The 18,842-nt window shown below is 41.1% G+C and overlaps 6 protein-coding genes across 6 annotated transcripts; 2 read left to right on the top strand and 4 right to left on the bottom strand.

Annotated features, from left to right (window-relative positions):
• Positions 1-298: 298 nt before the first annotated feature.
• MELLADRAFT_38628 (uncharacterized protein) lies at positions 299-1,790 on the bottom strand (the record flags this gene model as incomplete). Its single annotated transcript, XM_007414295.1, has 6 exons — positions 299-571; positions 651-770; positions 863-1,119; positions 1,177-1,361; positions 1,434-1,468; positions 1,644-1,790. The coding sequence occupies 6 exons, from the start codon at positions 1,788-1,790 to the stop codon at positions 299-301; spliced, it is 1,017 nt and encodes a 338-aa protein (XP_007414357.1).
• A 234-nt stretch (positions 1,791-2,024) lies between these two features.
• MELLADRAFT_72811 (uncharacterized protein) lies at positions 2,025-3,341 on the top strand (the record flags this gene model as incomplete). Its single annotated transcript, XM_007414278.1, has 5 exons — positions 2,025-2,163; positions 2,227-2,299; positions 2,387-2,486; positions 2,559-2,933; positions 3,020-3,341. The coding sequence occupies 5 exons, from the start codon at positions 2,079-2,081 to the stop codon at positions 3,080-3,082; spliced, it is 696 nt and encodes a 231-aa protein (XP_007414340.1).
• A 104-nt stretch (positions 3,342-3,445) lies between these two features.
• MELLADRAFT_49864 (uncharacterized protein) lies at positions 3,446-5,058 on the bottom strand (the record flags this gene model as incomplete). The annotated part of the gene is made up of 3 exons (XM_007414294.1): positions 3,446-3,806; positions 3,904-4,287; positions 4,378-5,058. The coding sequence occupies 3 exons, from the start codon at positions 4,733-4,735 to the stop codon at positions 3,718-3,720; spliced, it is 831 nt and encodes a 276-aa protein (XP_007414356.1).
• A 799-nt stretch (positions 5,059-5,857) lies between these two features.
• MELLADRAFT_123732 (cutinase) lies at positions 5,858-7,015 on the bottom strand (the record flags this gene model as incomplete). Its single annotated transcript, XM_007414293.1, has 3 exons — positions 5,858-6,205; positions 6,289-6,599; positions 6,778-7,015. The coding sequence occupies 3 exons, from the start codon at positions 7,013-7,015 to the stop codon at positions 5,858-5,860; spliced, it is 897 nt and encodes a 298-aa protein (XP_007414355.1).
• A 1,407-nt stretch (positions 7,016-8,422) lies between these two features.
• MELLADRAFT_110257 (uncharacterized protein) lies at positions 8,423-10,538 on the top strand (the record flags this gene model as incomplete). Its single annotated transcript, XM_007414279.1, has 8 exons — positions 8,423-8,478; positions 8,552-8,630; positions 8,723-8,811; positions 8,884-9,042; positions 9,116-9,889; positions 9,972-10,039; positions 10,131-10,247; positions 10,456-10,538. 8 exons carry the CDS (start codon positions 8,423-8,425, stop codon positions 10,536-10,538), a joined length of 1,425 nt encoding a protein of 474 aa, XP_007414341.1.
• Positions 10,539-11,140: 602 nt separating this feature from the next.
• MELLADRAFT_123715 (cutinase) lies at positions 11,141-12,364 on the bottom strand (the record flags this gene model as incomplete). Its single annotated transcript, XM_007414292.1, has 3 exons — positions 11,141-11,512; positions 11,593-11,941; positions 12,030-12,364. 3 exons carry the CDS (start codon positions 12,362-12,364, stop codon positions 11,141-11,143), a joined length of 1,056 nt encoding a protein of 351 aa, XP_007414354.1.
• Positions 12,365-18,842: the final 6,478 nt, after the last annotated feature.

The following is an 18,842-nucleotide window of genomic DNA, read 5'->3' on the forward strand; positions in this document are numbered from 1 at the left end:
TCTGGGGGAAAGTGCCCCGGGCACGAGTCCCGGAATTGTACTTTGTATCCCATAATTATACACCACAGATTATAATATATTGGTCATCTACAAGTCCTAAAAGTAACTCATACAAGCCCATTTGTAACACATCATCTATCTATCTATATATATAATCAAATAAACAAGATTGTAAGAACAGGAATAAGTTTGAAGATAAGAGAAAGTTAAGTGCAACCCATCATCAAAAGGAAAAGAATGATAAATCGAAAAAAAGGTTAAAGCCTCATATAATCAATTTTCCAATTTGTTTTTTATTCTATTGAAGTGAGATCCATTGATCATGTCTAATGATCAATCTTTCCACAATCTGATCTTCAATTTCAACTTGATCTCTACCTTCTGGATTAGTACCAACCACCGGAACCGAACTAAACTGAGGCAATCCAATCCTTTCAATCTGTCCATTCTTCATCACAAAGATAACTTGATGTTTACGTGTATGTAATTCGTTGGCTATCACTAATTGATGTCCATATCGTTCTAATGCTGCTTGAGCTTTAGGTATCAATAAGCTTTGATCTGTTTCAAGCTGGATAAGAAAAGGATTAAACCTTTTTTTTGGCACTTGATGGATGAAACCAAAAAAAAATACGAAAACGAAAACACACTTTGAAAGAGACTGTGTAGGCCTGATTGGTCCATTCTTGAGCAAGATCTTTCAATACTTTGGGTACTGCATCCATTTCGAGTACTAGTGATCCTTTTCCACTTTGAATCTTGTGTTCTGACTATTCATAGTACATCCAAAACAGAAACAGATCGGTATCCCAAAATCAAATAAGACCTCCAACCCACCGAAAGATTGTAAATGATCACTTACGAGTTTTTGTTCAGGTATGAAAAAGTCTGATACGGCTGCCGCCAAATAAAGTAAAGCAGAACGACCTAAACCCACCGAAGGCTCTCCCATCACTCTTGCCACCGATCTCAACAACCAAAGATATTCATTGACGGTGACAAAGGGAATAGTCAGAAGCAAGTTCTTCTCGCGTACGGTATGGTAAGCCCTCAGAACAGCCGCCAACGGAGCCATCTCGCTATCAGTCACACTGATGGTGGCCGGACCCGTAGGAAGGTCTAAGGGAGCTGGTGGTAAGGGACCAAAGAGTGGTTGACCAGGACTGGGGTCTGGACTAGTTTCGTGTGGTAGATGAAGTAGATCAAGAAATGGATGAGTCGAATGAGAATAACATCGACTGAAAGGTTGGAGTGAATGTGATCGGTATAGAAAGATCACGGCATATCGATTGCTACGAAGGAAATATTCTGCGGATGCTGAACCTCGAGTACCGGCCGAGAAATTGTCAAGGAATCTGACCCTGTTCAGTTGAAAGAAAGAGGAATGGATCAGTTTGACAATAAAAAGAATATTCAAGCAAAAGGTGACCAACACGTTATGTTCAAGTGGAACAGTTGTACCACCACTCTTGATGACCAGATTCAAAAGTCCATTGAACCGTTCGTAAGCCCATCAACCCAAGACCAAAAAACCAAACAAAAAACAAGACGGTAAGAAAAACCCAATAATGAAAAAGAATCGATGATTTGATTTTTGAGATTAATTCAGTTTTCAAGATGAATGAGGATTAGAATCAATTTACGGTGATCAAGACCACCCTACGATCTTCCTGAACATGATGTAAAACAAATTGCTTGACTCGATTGATTTCTTCCGATAAAGTGGGTGGAGGTGATTGAGTTTTGAAATAATGATCAGATGAAAATTCAGATGAACTTGATGGATTCATGATTAACGAAAAGAAATCGATTTGGTGGAGGAAAGACTCCAGAGTGAATTCGAGATATGCATCATTGCCGATCCGGAAATCCACGGGGCGCCATGACTCATCCCGCCCAAACCCTTGATATGATAGATCCGCAGGGTTTGAGAGGTGTGTACCGAGGTCCGACTGAGCCATTGAAATTTAGAGTTTGAGTCTTAAATCCTACTGGATCATACCTGTCGCCAATTGCCGCTCCTCAAAACCAACCAATCAACCAATCAACTTCATCAAACCAAATCAAATCAGAACAAGATGTCAATCCTATACGTTTGTATTGCCTATGGAACTAAAATCTTATCAGAATTCTCAATCGATAGTGCCCAAAACTTTTCAAAAGGTAAGTTTCACTCATCTAAACCCATCACGAACTTCAAAAGCTTAAGATGGGTTTTTACTATAGCTACTTCTACTATTCTTTCTAAAATCGAACCAAAAGATAACAAACTAACATATGCAGCTGAAAATTACCTTTTGTAAGTCATCTTTTAACAATCATCTGCTTACCCAAACTTAAATGACTCCTGTTAAAGTTAAACCTTTCCTGATCGTCTTATTCTTAGTCATTATGATAAAAAAGATGGAATAGTCTTCATGTGTATGGCAGAAGAATCCTTTGGAAGGAAGATCCCATTCACATTCCTAGCAGAACTTCAACGTAAAGTAAGTTTTCCGAAAAAAACCATCCTCAATCCGTCTAAACCTATCATGAATTGATGATTCTTTTTTGGTTAGTTTACCAGTACGTTTACTCGTCCAGAAATCACTTCAGCTCCTCCATACGGTCTAACGACCTTCAACGAGTACTTAACCAACCTAACCCAAACCTACAACCAAAGCTCAAGCGATCCGATTTCAAGTTCATCAAGTCAACCCATCAATAATGATCAAATTCATATTGCTCGAAACGAGCTATCAAACGTTAAAGAGATCATGATTAAGAATGTAGGAGAGATCTTGAGTCGAGGTGAACGGATCGAACTTTTATTAGACAAAACTGATAATCTTAGTGCTCAGTCTAATGCGTTTAGGAAACGTACTCAACAACTTAGAAGAAAGATGTGGTGGAAGAATACGAAGATGATTGCGCTTAGTGGGATGGTGGCTGTAGTACGTCAAGCTCCTTGCTTTTGAACATTCGTTTCCTTCTTTTTGGCTAATCTGTTTGGGTTTGGTTTGTTTGATGGCTGGGATAGTTGATTGTGTATATCTTAATGGCACAAACTTGTGGTGCTACTTTAACACATTGTACTTCATAATCCTAAACTCTTCGACTTCTTCTATGAATTCCTTTTTTCCGTTCAGTTTTGCTGTCTTTCTCATCGTACCTCTTTTTTTCCCTATTCTCTTTTTCTCTTCACCAAATCCCAAATGCAAATCTTATATTTATATCTTTTTTTTTCATCACTTTGATGAAGGAATTTTTTTTTCTCGATCTGAATATATATATCATTCATGTATCTTGTAACTTGATAGTTTACCTTTCTGAATGAAACTTGACTCGTATGACCAAAGTTTACAAAGATTGAAATGACAATACGTGTATTCTTCTGTCAACAAATCATTCCTCACAAGTCTTAAACTTTGACACTATAAAGTTTGGCGCCATACGAATGGTTTCTAAGATTAAATAGACTTTTACTAACTGGAAAAATGAAAGATTTGAGAGATTTTTAGAAATCTAAATAGATTACACAATTTTTCTTGATCAAACAAGTTTACAATTTTTAAAAGAAAGTTAATAAAGATTTTTAAATTTTAAGAAATACAAAAACCTTTAGAAAAGAGAACTTTTTTTAAGAGATTCCGAAATAGATTGTTTTTTTTTCTTTGGTGAAGATGAGAATACAAAGAATTTTATAAAATCAATGGGATAGTTTATGGAAGGGGTTTCTTATCTGATGAATGGAATATAAATTCCAGTACGAGATTTGTAGTCTAGATAATCTTTTCCAAAGAATTTGATTAAATGCATTTCTTCATCTATAAAACCAAAAAAAGAAAAAGATCAGTAAATTTTCAAATCAAAACCAAGTCAAAGAAAAAAAAAACAAAGATTCAGAAAGTGAGAAAGACTTACTTTGAATACGTTTATTGAAAAAGTTCCAAAGCACACCAAAGAAGAGGAAGAAACTACACCAATTTCTAAAATAAATCTGTAATCCAATCGACCAATAAAAAAAACCAAAGTAAGAAGGATGTCTAAGATAATTATAGATCCCATTAGTGATCAAAGTATGATCTTTATCAGGAGTTTTAGAAGTCGAAACTTTATGATTAAAAGATTGAGCAGCTGTGATCATTGAAAGCGTTCGAATCAATTGACAAAGAATGATGATGGTAATTGAGAAGATATCGAGGAGGTTTGAAGAACGCTTGTGATAGATGGTTTGCATGATTAGGTATTCGGTTATGCTGAATAGATGAGCTAACCAATATTCGATTCCATTATTAAGTAAGAATGCTAAACCAAACAAACCAACCAAAAGAATTAGTATTTCTGATTAAAAAAAGGTTTCTTTGATCGGATGTTTTTTGGGGCGGAAAGACTTACAGTTTACAGTGACTCTAGAATGATTCCAAATAGCAGTGACCATAAATTCGAAAAAATGAAACACGATCAAAACTAAACAATATAAATTAAGTTTATAATAATGATGAAACTGATGAGTTAATAAACACAAGATGTTCAAAGCCATTAGGTTTCCCATCATAAAACTTATGGCTGATACGTTTTGAATCGTATTATCAAATGAAGTTAATGGGAATGAGATTCTTGTTTCTGTTTCTTCTTCTGTTATTTTCTTTAATAGACTTTCTGGTTCTGGTTCTGAAGATGATGAAGATGATGATGAATCTGAATCTGACCACATTGGTGGGTTTCTTTCAAACTTGGTTAGTTTATTTGACATCTTTCCTTTCCTTGTTTGTTTTTGGTGAGGCGGGTTCCTTGGTTTTGTTGATAGAGATGAGGATCGAGATTCGAAGTATCGAGTTAGATATACCGATGATGATGCCGATTAAATATAAGTGAAATCAACAAGATAATAAGTTGATCAAATACCAATCAAAGTAATCATCTAAACCCTTTCAATTTCATTTTCTTAATCCGTAATCTTGATGTCTTTTGTTCTTTGTTTGTTCTGTTCTGTATTTCTATTTTCCTTTCCTTGTATGATAATCTGCTGTGCTGTATTTGTACTTGGATATGGTGGTAAATTGGTTTAAGTTTTCCTTTTTCGTTGCTGGTATATCGATCTCTATATTCCTCTTCAAAGGAAATCTTTGACATTCTTTGATAGTTTCGATTGCTAAAATTTAGGGTTTAAGATCAACCAATTCTAAGGGTTTATGACTTGAAGTTGAGAAAGTTGAGAATCGGGCCGGCATTGCGACAACATCCTCTCATCATTTGCCAATCAGGCCTCAGCAGACTCGAACACACAAACACGAGAATGAAAAGCTTACAAAATAAAAAGATTCCCAGTGTAATATGCTAATGTGTGAATGACTCATTCATAACTGATCCTTGATATCTTGCTGCTGGTCTGTCCAATTGACTAACAGGCCCAAAAAGTACTTCAAAAATTTGAATCAGCCCCACCATGGTATGACACTGATGATCTTTCACCAGGACGCTGTAACATTTAAATCGACCAATTGAAGCCATCCATTTGGTACGTAATTGACATTTTCAAGTAACCGCCTTATTTATGACTTGGAGAATTCAAGGAGCATCAAACAAAAAGAAATTGATTATTGATTATTTACAAAGTAAACTTGAAGTTGAACCATCAAAGTGCCGATCTGGCCAGCAGATAAAAACATTTATCGACAATTACAAATCAGTGTGGGGACTAAGTGCAAGATGAACACATATGATGATGGATGAAAACAACGGACAAGGATGGATGACTGCGAAATTGATATACATCGAGGAAGAGGCCACAAAAATACATTATTTACGACTTAGCAGGAAAATGAAGATTAAAGAGTCGAAGTTCTCATTGGGATCCTTTGCCATCCCTCCCGCCTCACCGTCTCCGTCGTCCCATCCCTCCCATCATGCCTCCCATTCCTTTCATCCCTCCTCCTCCTCCTTTCATTCCTCCGCCCCCTTTTTTCGCATCGCCGGCTGCACCACCGGCTGCAGCGTCTGCTCCACCTGCGACTCCCGCTTGAGCAGGCGTCTCTCCATTAAGGAATTTGGCGGAGTAGACGACGGCTTCTTTTTCGTATTGACTTCCAGGGTATTTGAGATGTGGTCCCATTGAACCTCCACAACAGATCATATCACCGGTCAAGCAAATATCTTGTGTCTTAGGACCGAAGGCAGGAGGAAGTTTGATTCCAGTCATCGCAGCGATACTTTTTCCGCTTTTCTGTTAGAATGAAAAGAGTTATGATTTGCAAAAAATCAGTATTATTGCTCAATGAATCTTTAATCCCTGATAAAATCACTCACAGCCGTTCCAGCATTCCATTGTTTTCCTGCTATCCAATAAGGATTTCCATAAAGGATAATAGACGAAACCGATTCTGCTGGGAATCCTTGTTTAGACAGCAATTGAGTAATGACCATTGCACCTTCTGAATATCCGATCAGAACCATCTTTTGCTCTGGACATTTTGTTTTCTGACCTGTAATATATTTCAGAGCGTCATTCGCACCTTGTTTAGGTCCGTTATTGTAATCTACTGTGGCTGGATAAACTACTTCGTAATTCGATCCTCCTGGTACTTGTTTCATTAAACCTTTTATAAATCCAGAGTAACCTGTTGGATTCTTTTGCTTTTCGCCTGTTCCTCTTGCACTACGATTTGGATAGATAGTTTTCAAAAATGCTATATCAGCAGGAATCTTGTGTGTAGTACGAATCAAAACTCGAAAATGAAACTAACCTGACGATTGCATATTTCCCACATCCCCCCGATGCCGTATCTCCAGTCGCACCACCAGCACCACCACCCATTTTCGGAGCACCTCCCGCACCGCCTGCGCCACCCATCTTGGGAAGTCCTCCCGCACCCATGTCTTCGCTGGGTGCACCTTTCTTGCCTGCACCACCCATCCCACCTCCCATCATTCGAGGTTGGAGGTCTCTAAGTGAAAGAGGTGAAGAAGTGGCCGAAATACTGGAGAGGTTGAATGACAAACATAGAAAAAGTAGGGTAGAGCGGATCGAGGACATGTTGGTTCTTAGGATGCCTTTGAGCTGATTTTGAGTAGGAAAATAATAATTAGAGCTTGCGATGTTAAAGACCTAATGTACGGTACAGGAAGAAGATTGAAGTGACTTGTGGCCTTAGAGTATTTTGTTTGATAAAGTGAGAACGAAAAAAAACACTTTGAAAGAATTATATATACTGAGGACAGAGACTGCACAGAGATGATAGACAAACAATGAACTATTGTCAATCGAGGATATAGAATAAATGCGATGAAACTGATATTCTTCAGAAAGATTCTCCTATATATAGGTTGTAAAATTATGAATCGGATCAAAAGAAGTTATAAAAGAAACTAAGAAAACTCAACCAAAGACGTGTTAATATGTTGGAAATTGAATGGGATGATTAGATATGAAATAAGAATTCAAGAAAAGTGATCATTCAAGGGGAGGAAAATTAAACAAAGTGGATCATTAGAGGTTTTCAGTTCAAAATCTAGGTACGATGTGTTGATTTGAAAGTGGTTAACATCATTCTCAGCTCAAATTATGAAAGCCTCCCTGCCTCGGATGATCCATATACTAATAAACACGTCGCGTAGACCCAGGCATTGAAAAATCTCAACGGTACCACGGCGTTCTAAGACTCATGCCATGTGTAAGATTATCCAGCTAAGACTGGTTTTGCCACGCTGCTTTTGTCAAACAACGACAGGATCGGAGAGTGGCAATATCAGTCTTCATGGCGGACGACAGGAGATGACGAGGAGAGCTGAGACGCACGGGTTCCTTTCGACTTGCGCGCTGATAGATCGTGTCTGTTCGTCTTCACCTGTCTTCACTCCTGTGGTATCTTTAACCTCTCTCCAATTGTATCCTTACCGTTAATTCTTTTCTTGTTGTGGTCAGATCATTTGCTTTAAACCTCTCATTGACAAAAAGGAATACGATGCGGAAATCCAAATAATACATTGACAATCCAAGTCAGTGGCAATCCCTAAAGATCCAAATCTCAGAGGTACAAGGATAATTGGTTTACCTCAGATGTATAGAAGCTCCAGCGGGCCTAAGTCTTCAAATATAACAGAAAAAAAACAGTCCACTAAAGGAACAGGTTACAGCCAGGAAATGTAGATTTGCCACTGTTTACATAAATTGCAGTCGACAGTGGTGTAAGACCGACGACTCCATTTTGAAAAGGTCATTCTGCAATCTGCAATTGTTGTGGATTTTGTCTTTTTCAAATTACGTCATCAATGTGAATTTTATAGAATTTTTAAGTCCAATATTTAGGGCTTAAGTTTAGAGACAACGGTTTATGACTTGAAGCTGAGAATTTGACTTGAGTGAATGCATGTAGACAAGCTCAGGAACCTTACGAATATCAACAAACCAATCAACAAGACACACAAAGACAAGAACACAAAAATGAGAAGTCGACCTAATAGCAAAGCACTCACTGCAATCTGCTCAATGGCCAATGCGTAAGTGATTCTTTCATACCTTATCCATAACCATCATCATCATCGCTCCTAATTCATCTGAGTTTCCTTGAAGGCTAACAGCAGGTTCTATGTTTACTTATCCAGTCTTTTCTCCTACCCTTCAATCTTCTTTAAACTTTTCAGTTAAACAAGTAAGTTTTATCCAATCAAAATTGATTTGTTACTTCTTATTATAATCACTCTAGACTGAGTTTGGTTCGTTCGTTTGGTTTGGTTTGTAAAGATTTCAGCTACTGCTTCGATTGCAATCTTATGTCAATATCTTTGTGCTGCTCTTTGGGGTATATTAGCAGACCGAAAAGGCTCAGCATTGTAAGTTTTCATTTGATAAAAACCTAACTGGTTGGTAACCTTTGATTGATCTCCATGAGTTTATCAATCTAGAGTTTCTTTGGCTGCAGGTTTATCCTTCTTCGTTGGTTATATCAGTTTATCTTTTTTGATTTCATTTTTCGAAAACGGTTCAGATTCTACTGCTTCATTTTTCATTTGGATCTCTGTTACTTTGGCTTATTCACTTTGTGGTAGTGCCACTAGTGCATCGTATGTCAAACTGACTCTTTGGCTTCTTTGATGATAGGCTCTTGATCTGATTGACGTTTTTCGGTTTGATTAGTTACTTTGCTGCTCTTACAGCTGCTACTCAAGTTTTTGGATCCGATCATCCTGGTCTTTCGATTGCAGGACCAGCTACTCTCTTTGGACTCAGCCCATTAGCTTTCACTTCGATCGGTACTTGGCTATTCAATCATGGAGACAATCAGTTTGACGCTTTGGCGTACTTACGCATGCTTGCTGGTGTAACATTAATGACCAACCTTGCGGGATGGTTCGGTTTTCCTGCACTCGATTCATCCATTGATGTTACTCCGGCTCAAGAAGATGAGAGCTCGCCCTTGATCAACCCAACAACTACACCTTCATCCTCTGATGAGACTGACGAACCCGATGAAAGACATAGTCAGAGGAGGGATAACAATCTTCGAACAAATACCCTACCTGATCATGATACTGTGATTGGATTCTTATCACAGTCCGCGGTTTGGATGTTGGGCTTCATTGTGCTTTTAACAGCAGGCCCTGCTGAAATGACAGTAGCATCGATAGGAGCAGTGGTAGATTCATTCGTACCTCTGGCACCTATCTCGCTTAAAGCACGCCACGTTCAAATTATTAGCCTTGCGAATGCGGTCTCAAGACTAGTGGTGGGATGGACTTCAGATCAACTTTGTAAAAATTCTCAACAACCTGCAAGAAGGAGGGTTGCCCTGATGGCTTTTGCACCTACACTTTATGTTCTTGTTTGTGCTTGGATCGGGCTGGGGGGTCAACAGTTATGGGTATTAAGTTTAACTACAGGAATCTGTTATGCAACCATCTTCAGTATGGCGTAAGTTTTGTTTGATGTATTTGAAACTTATTGAATTGTGTACTTACTCATCTTTTGATCCAATCAATCCCGGCTTGGACAGTCCAAGTATAATAGCAACTATCTGGCCTATCGAAGACTTTGGTCGAAACTATGGTATTATCTCATACTGTTAGCATTGATTTTTTTTTCTTGCAAACAAATCATCTTTACCTTTGAAGCTAAGGACTTACTCTTTTTTTGTTGGTCGGACATTCTTTAGTTTCAGCTACTGGTAGTTTCCTTTTCACTGGGTTTTTTGGAATTATGTTAAATGATCAAGAATCTTTGATTCATCAAGGAGATAGTGTTAGATTGATTTATGGGATATGTGGTTTGAGTGAGTTGGTGGCTTTGGCATTGACAGTTTGTCTTTACCGATCTAAACACTCGTTAAGAAAGACTTAGAAGGAACGCGGAGTGGTGTGTAGAAAGTTTCATTTTGAAGTTTAAAATTATATTTCTTTGGATCAGTCATAAGTTGTGATGTTGTGAGATAGGTTTGTTTTATTACTATTTGTGATATTCTTTCTTGGGCGCTTGGATAGATTATTCATTATGTAACTCTGTTGAGGAATGTGGTGTGAATTTCTGGCAATTGATGTGTGCTATGGTTGAATATCATCAATAACTGAGGAATTGGCAAAAAAGTCTGAAAAGACTACTCCTACATAATTCAACCTTTTGAGGATCCAAGCCTCAAGGGCGTTATCAAGATTATGAGATTGCTGGCTCTCTTTGTGTACTTTAAATGTAAAGTGAATGAACTTTTGTCCTCTGGTGATAATTAACATGAAACTAAAGGATTCAGACCAATTCTTTGATTGTGTCATGAGTTTTACAATTGTGTTTTAGGAGGTTTCACGACCTGGTCGAAAAGTTAAAGACACCTATGTATATGATGTTCTTGAGAAAATTGGAAGGCAGACCGAGGGGCGGGCAGGAGCTCCTTGAGCATTTCTTTCCATTGTTGTTATTGTTAGAGCAAACTTGGACCTTAGTATTAGGAACGCTGATATGAACAGCAGATAAGAAAGCGTGTCGACAATTAAAAATACATGTGGGGATTAGTGTAAAAAATATTACGATGAAAGCAATAGACAAGAATGATGACCGCGAATCGAAAGAGGCAACAAAGTATAGATGCGAGGAAGACAAAAGACGAGCCTTATACTACTGACAAAAAGTTGAGATGCGGAATTAGTATTGTGGTTATTTACACTTCTTCCCGCCTCACCGTCTCCGCCCCATGCCTCCCATTTTCATCCCTCCACCTTTCGCTCCTCCACCTTTCGCCCCCCCTGGTTTCGCCCCTCCGCCGCCGGGCCCTTTTTTGGGGGAGTCTGCTCCACCTGCTGCTGCTCCACCTCCTGCATCACCTGACGCGCCTGATTCGCCACCTGTCGAAGGACCACCTCCATTAAGCATTTTGGCGGAGTATGAGACTGCTTCTTTCTCGTATTGACTTCCAGGATATTTGAGATGTGGTCCCATTGAACCTCCACAACAGATCATATCACCAGTCAAGCAAATATCTTGTGTCTTAGGACCGAAGGCAGGAGGAAGCTTGATTCCAGTCATCGCGGCGATACTTTTTCCGCTTTTCTGTGAGGGTTAGAAGAGTTATTGGTTCAAAAAATCAGTATTGTTTCTCAATGATTTGCAATCCTGATAAGATCACTCACAGCAGTTCCGGCATTCCATTGTTTCCCTGCTATCCAATAAGGATTTCCATACAGGATGATTGAAGAGACGGACTCTGCTGGAAAACCTTGCTTGTTCAATAATTGAGTGATTACCATCGCACCCTCCGAGTATCCGATTAAGACTAACTTTGACGTAGGACATTTGCCCTTCCTATTTGTGATGTATTTCAACGCGTCATTTGCGCCTTGTTTAGGTCCGTTGTTGTAATCCACCGTGGCTGGATAAACGACTTCATAATTTGTTCCACCTGCCACCTGCTTCATGAGACCCTTTATGAAGCCAGCATATCCCGTAGGATTCTTCTGCTTTTCGCCTGTCCCTCTGGCACTACGCGTTGGATAGGAAGATTTCAAAAAAAAGGATGAATCAGTGATCCTGAGGATAGTACAAAGCAAAACTTGAACATGAAACTAACCTGACGATAGCATATTTCCCACAACCCCCGGCTCCCGCGTCTCCTCCCCCTCCAGCAGCACCAGCAGCACCAGCACCTCCGGAAGCTCCAGCACCTCCAGCACCACCGGGAGGTCCACCGCCCATTTTTGGAGGACCTCCCCCGGCACCACCCATCTTTGGAAGACCTCCTGCGCCCATGTCCTCGCTGGGACCTTTCTTGCCTGCGCCGCCCATACCACCACCCATCATTCGAGGTCGAAGATGTCGTAGTGAAAGGTGTGAACTAGTGGCCGAGATGCTGGATAGGTTGAATGTCAAACAAAAAAATAGTAGGGTACAGCGGATTGATGACATGCTGCTTCTTAGGATAGGATTGGAATCCCTTTGTCTGCTTTCGGGTAAAAATATAATAATTATTAGCTTGCGCTGTTAAAGACCTGTGTAGAATAAGATTGAAGGGAATTACTAGCTCACGGGAGTTTGTAAAGAAGTGAGAACGAAGGTATTACTTCGGAACAAATATAAATACTGACGTAGAGATTACGCAGCAATTATGGACAAGAAATGAAATCTTGTCAACCGAGGAGATAGAAAAGATGCGGTAAACTGATATTCTTCAACAAGATTCTTCTAAGCTGACGAATGATGAATTAGATCAAAATAAGTTGAATGATAAGAGAAACTAAGAAAACCGAACCATATAGGTGTTTAACACGTTGGAATGAGATGGTTAGATATGACAAGCAAGATGATCATTCCAGGCGAGGAAGCGTAAGCCAATTGGATGTAGAGGTTTTCAATTGAAAATCGATGTACAACTCGTTGATTTGAAAAGCGTTAACATGTTTCTCAGCTCAAATCATGATAGCCTCCCTGCATCAGATGATCCATACTGATAGACACGTCGCGTAGACCCAGGCAGTCCAAAATGTCAACGGTACCACGGCGTTTCAAAACTCACGCCAATTGTGACATTATTGTGATGACTGCCGTGTTAGAAGTATCTTTAGTAAGCTGGTCAGGATGAATCATTGGGGAATGTGATGGTGTTCGGTAACGATTCATAGGCGGGTTCTTTCGAATTGTTGTGACGTCACAAGCTGTTGACCGATATCATTTAGTTGAATCAGGGGTGGGATTTCTCAGTTTGTCTGTCCTTTTGGTCATTGAATCTTTTTGTCTCTGCTCTTTTAGCAATATGTAGTAGTACTATTTCTTATCTTCTGTTGTTCTCCAAAGGAAAACAAGAGACGCGCTCACTACCCTATATCAAGTTTCTTTCAAAGGTGCCTTCAAACTACACTACCGTCCAAACTTTGAGGGCGAATTTGTGTTCAAAACACGCCCAGTGAAAACAATTGGAAAACATAGCGCTTACTTACCGGTGACAAAAGTGGTTTGTAATCCTGATGTAAATTTTGAATGTTCATAGAATTTATGAGGGCATGGTCGCATCCACGTAAATAGGGAACATTCCCAGAAAAAGACTCCTTATGACCCCCTGGGAACATTCCTAAGTAAGTTTTGCACGCCTCTGGAATGGGTCTTGGGCTCTGGATATGTATCACGGTTTACGCATCAGCGCCCACTGAGGCTTGCTTTATTGACATGTTGAATCAAACATATAAAAGAAATTAGACACGAACTTGAGGCCAAAGAACTTGAGAAATGTGGAAGTTCTGAGGGTGGCCTCCACGTCTGACGTGTCTGACCCCTTTACAACAGATTTTTAATAAATGGAGAGAATTTTTTGATCAATGACAATATTAACATAGTTTGGGTGGGTTGGTGGTTGACAAATTGATTGAAATTTTTTCTTCTTTTTGTATAGACAGCAGAGTATTTTGATAATAAAAGCAAGATTAGAAAAATCTAAATTTGTTTATAATTTGATTTTTTGATAAGAGGGAAAAAGGGGATTTGATCTTCTAGGAAAATCATTTCCTTTACACTACCAGCATAAAGTAATTTTCCCAAGGAAAAATCGAATACATTTAGAGCAAAAAATGATTGAAAATGCATTTGATCAGCATTAAATCAGCATTAAATCAGCATTAAATCAGCATTATTCAGCATTAAATGAGCATTTTTGATTAAAAATGCATTAAATGTAATCATTGTTTCCTTGGGAAAATTACCTTTTGCTGGGAGTGTTATTCATCCTAGATCTCCATCCCTAGTAAGACATTTTGAAAAGAGACACTTATTTATCATGAGGTGCTATGTACTTTTTGTCTGATAGGAATGGATCTCTTTTGCATTACCCACCTACTATTATCCACAATCCTCTTCTTGGCCTATTCCCAATTGTCAATACTTGTACCAACTTTCAGAGAGTGTTGCAAACCTTTGCCTTGGACTGATTTCCATGTGTTTGACACAGTGGGATACCAAACTTCCGAGAAAATGCATCACCTTTCCAGCACCATAGTGATCCACTATGGGAAATGAACAATCAAATACATGAAATAAACAGTTAAAATGTGGTATAATTCACTGCTGCAATGGCGCTCATATGCAATAATAAACTGTACCAAAAACTTGTTTTCTCCAATTCCACAGAATGTTTAAGTAATCAAATAGCTCTAAGAATCTAGCCTGATTCAACAGAATTATGTGGCCTTTGAAAATCACCATTGTTGGGAAACCAACTACCCACGAATCATCCATATATGCATCCAACTCCTTAATACCAAATTTGTACAAAGCTATCCAAAGAATTAAAGAGAAAAATGAGCACCAAAAGAGAGAGGAGCTTGCACACCCAAAATTAATATGGTGGTCTGCGTGATATGGTTTGTCAATGAATATGACTTGGATATACTGCCACTGCCTTGTAACTGGTAAGATTTGAAAGGCGGAATCAACATATGATTTCTGTAGAGGGAATTTTTGCCACAACAGGAATGGGATGAAGGAAGCTATACTATCTAATCTCACTTTGATTTTATCACACTGAGTATGGCTATTTGGGGAAGGACTACCATAGCTCATAATAGTAATCAGGAGTTTGATTGGTAGCTAAACCCAAAGTCAATACCTTCATGCTGGGCAATAATAACTTGAAAGCAGGTGAATGGTGATTGGAAGCCACTTCTGTATCTCTTATTTTGTTGAGGACTGCTATATCTTCAAGGCTTGGTACATGGTTAGGATATTAGCCATCATGATGGAGGGTTTGTCAGACACAGGCCAGAGACCATCTGCAAGGCCAAGGATGACAGATTCCACAAAAGGACAATTGTGTTACAACTACACATGTAACCAGGCGTGACACACTTAGGAAGAGATGTCACAGAGGACACGTATTAGTATCTAGATCACAATGCTTGTACTTTCCTCTTTCTCCTCATCTGACAATCTACATAGAGGAACCAGGATACCACGTCTTCACACTCCGTCCCCAGATCCCCGTCCTGATCATAACATATTGTCAGATCTCAATAACACCGACGGACTGTCAAGGACCAGATCGAAATCCGAAACTCTGGATTAGAAACCGAAGATTGAAAAAATTGAAACTAGATTGATACCGATTATCCACAAGAACAATACACCAGATCTGATAACCTTAACTTTGTTTATTGAACCCTTCACCGAATTCACATTAGATTGAGAGAACTGAGAAGAAATTGATACCGACCTTTAGAATTGATCTGCTGCAAGACGAATACACTAGAATTAGGCAAAACTTTAAACCTTAGAATCACCACCGACTTACCACCGCATCCCTTCGACAAACTTCCACAACGTCTCCCACATTCAGCACCTCATCGTTCGACGACGTAGAAGACATTGACACCGAATCTGATACTGTTACGTCTGCTGTTACTGCCGAGTCTTCGAACGCGATGGAAGAAATTCAACGGCAACTCGCCGAACTGAGCACGTCCCTATCAGAGGAGAGACTCCTTCGCCAACAGGCTGAGCTCCGAAGCCAACAGGCCGAGGCTCGTATTGCCGCTATCGAGGCAGGAAGACAGCCGAACCCTGCGGCACCGGCGGCCTCGACTCCTATGTCACCGCTAGTTCCCCAACAGACCCCAAAGGGGCCTAAAGTCTCCACACCCGATAAGTTCAATGGAGTACGTGGTGGTCCCGCCGAGAGCTTTGCCAGTCAGGTACAATTGTACATGATGGCACACCCTTATCTCTTTCCTGACGACCGAAGCAAGGTCGTATTCACGTTATCCTACTTGACCGGCCCCGCGAGCAGTTGGGCACAACCGATGACCGAGGAACTTTTTAATCCTGAGACTGCCGAAAACGTCACTTTCCAACGTTTTATTGATAACTTCCGAGCTATGTACTTCGACACAGAGAAGAAATCCAAGGCAGAACGCGCCATACGGGCCTTGACTCAGAAAGGGACGGTCGCCGCCTACGCTCACGAGTTTAATCTTCACGCTCATAAAACCGGCTGGGAAGTTTCGACACTTGTTAGCCAATTCGAACAAGGATTGAAACGCGAGATACGTGTCGCGATGGTGATGGTGCAGGAGGCTTTCACTTCAGTAGAGCAGATTGCAAACCTCGCAATCAAACTTGATAATAAACTGCACGGTGTGCCAGATGTCTCAACCCGATCAACTGCTCCTTCTGTCGACCCCAACGCTATGGATATATCGGCTACTTACACCAGGCTCTCAGATGATGAACGTGCGAGACGTCTTCGGTCCGGTTCTTGCTTCAATTGCGGCACGCAGGGCCATATCGCGACCAGATGCCCAGACCGACGAGCTAGCAAACCTTTCAAGGGGAGATCAGGAGTTGGTAACTTTAGGACTCGCATATCAGAATTAGAGGCTCAGTTGGCAGTAATGAGAGGTGGTAGCAGTAATCAGATTGAAGAGAGAGGGAGCTCAAACTCAGGTGTTAATCGTGCTAATGACTCAAAAAATGGCGCAGCTCAGGAATGAAGGTCGTGCCTATCCTGAGCGCTGATGGGAAAGAAGATGTGATAGAGTTAGGTTCTAGTAGAATATTATCTTGCAATGAAAATGATCCTCGACTATTTTTTCATACCTCTCTATCCATATTCCCCAATCCCCGAGCCACACCACCTAAGACCCTAGAAGCCTTGTTCCTCATTGATTCCGGCGCGACGCACAATGTGCTGGGTGAGAACTTTGCCACTCGACATGGCCTGATGGGCCATGCCACCCACTCAAGCCGTGAAGTCACAGGATTCGACGGATCCAAAAGCCAGTCATCCTACGAGATTCCCATTCAACTCGATCAAGCACCACATGCGGGCACCTTCATCATCACAAGACTCAAAGACAACTACGATGGCATCTTAGGGATGCCCTGGATACAAGAACACGGCTCGACTATTGATTGGCGACGCCGCAAGTTTGTCACGACCAATTCCATTGCCGCTGCCACCGCAGCGTCGTCACACCCGGAACCACCCTCTCACAACCTACACTTGGGACCCAGGAGGGACGCTAGGGACACTGACGAGGGGACTTGTATCTTAGATGATACTTTACAGTCCCCGCAATGTGAGTTCGATGCATCTATTGATTCCCATCCTCCAGAAACAGCTGGCAAGCTTGATTTCCTTGCAGAATTTAGAACCCCATCCGACCACGAGGACGAACACCGCAATGGTTGTACGGACTCACTTTGTCAAGTACCGGAAAACCGTGAATCACATGCCGCTGCCAACGCAGTGTCGTCAGACCCGAAAACACCCTCTCACAACCTACACCTAGGACCCAGGAGGGACGCTAGGGACAATGACGAGGGGACTGGTATCCTGTATGATACCTTACAGTCCCCGCGATGTGAGTACAGCAATCTACCTACCAAAATGTTACCTAGAACAGCTGGCAAGCTTCAATTTTCCACAGAATTCATACCACACGACCACGACCACGCAGAATCTATTGCGGCTGGAGCACCAGCCTCGTTGTACACACCACATCCGCCACCAACCCCAACTGGTCCGATACTGGAGCCCTTGGGGCATGCTAGGAAATACGACGAGGGGGCTTGTGTCTTTGATAACACTTTTCAGCCCCCGCGATGTGAGTTCGCCACACCTTCTGAGAGATTGACCTTTGAAGCAGCTGGCAAGCCGGTGTATCTCTTGAATAATATAACACAGGTTGCAGCCGCTAATACCTCGTGGTCAACATCGGCAAGACTGGCCGCAGACGAGAAGAAAGATACGCCAGTTCGACCTGTGGAAGAGCTGGTTCCGACGCGCTATCACCGATTCCTACACATGTTCAAAAAGTCAACTGCGCAGCGGCTACCCCCCCGTCGAAAATACGACTTCAAGGTTAACCTGATCCCAGGCGCGGAACCTCAGGCCAGTAGGATAATTCCGTTATCGCCTGCTGAGAACGCTGCCCTCGACGAGATGGTGAACACTGGATTGGCGAATGGAACCATTAGGAGGACCACGTCGCCGTGGGCAGCACCGGTCCTGTTTACCGGGAAAAAAGACGGCAACTTACGGCCGTGCTTTGACTACCGAAAGCTGAACGCCATCACCGTCAAGAACCGTTACCCCCTACCGTTGACTATGGAGCTCGTCGACAGTCTCCTTGACGCAGACAGATTCACCAAGCTTGACTTACGAAACGCATATGGCAACATACGAGTGGCAGAAGAGGACGAGGATAAGTTGGCGTTTATATGCAAGTCCGGCCAATTCGCCCCATTGACGATGCCCTTTGGACCAACGGGAGCACCGGGGCATTTCCAATATTTTATGCAGGATATCTTACTCGCGCATATTGGAAAAGACGCAGCAGCCTACTTAGACGACACCATGATCTATACGAAGAAGGGTGTGGACCACGAAGGCTCAGTATCA

This window comes from Melampsora larici-populina, assembly GCF_000204055.1.
Source record: "Melampsora larici-populina 98AG31 unplaced genomic scaffold MELLAscaffold_42, whole genome shotgun sequence".
Lineage (NCBI taxonomy): Eukaryota > Fungi > Basidiomycota > Pucciniomycetes > Pucciniales > Melampsoraceae > Melampsora > Melampsora laricis-populina.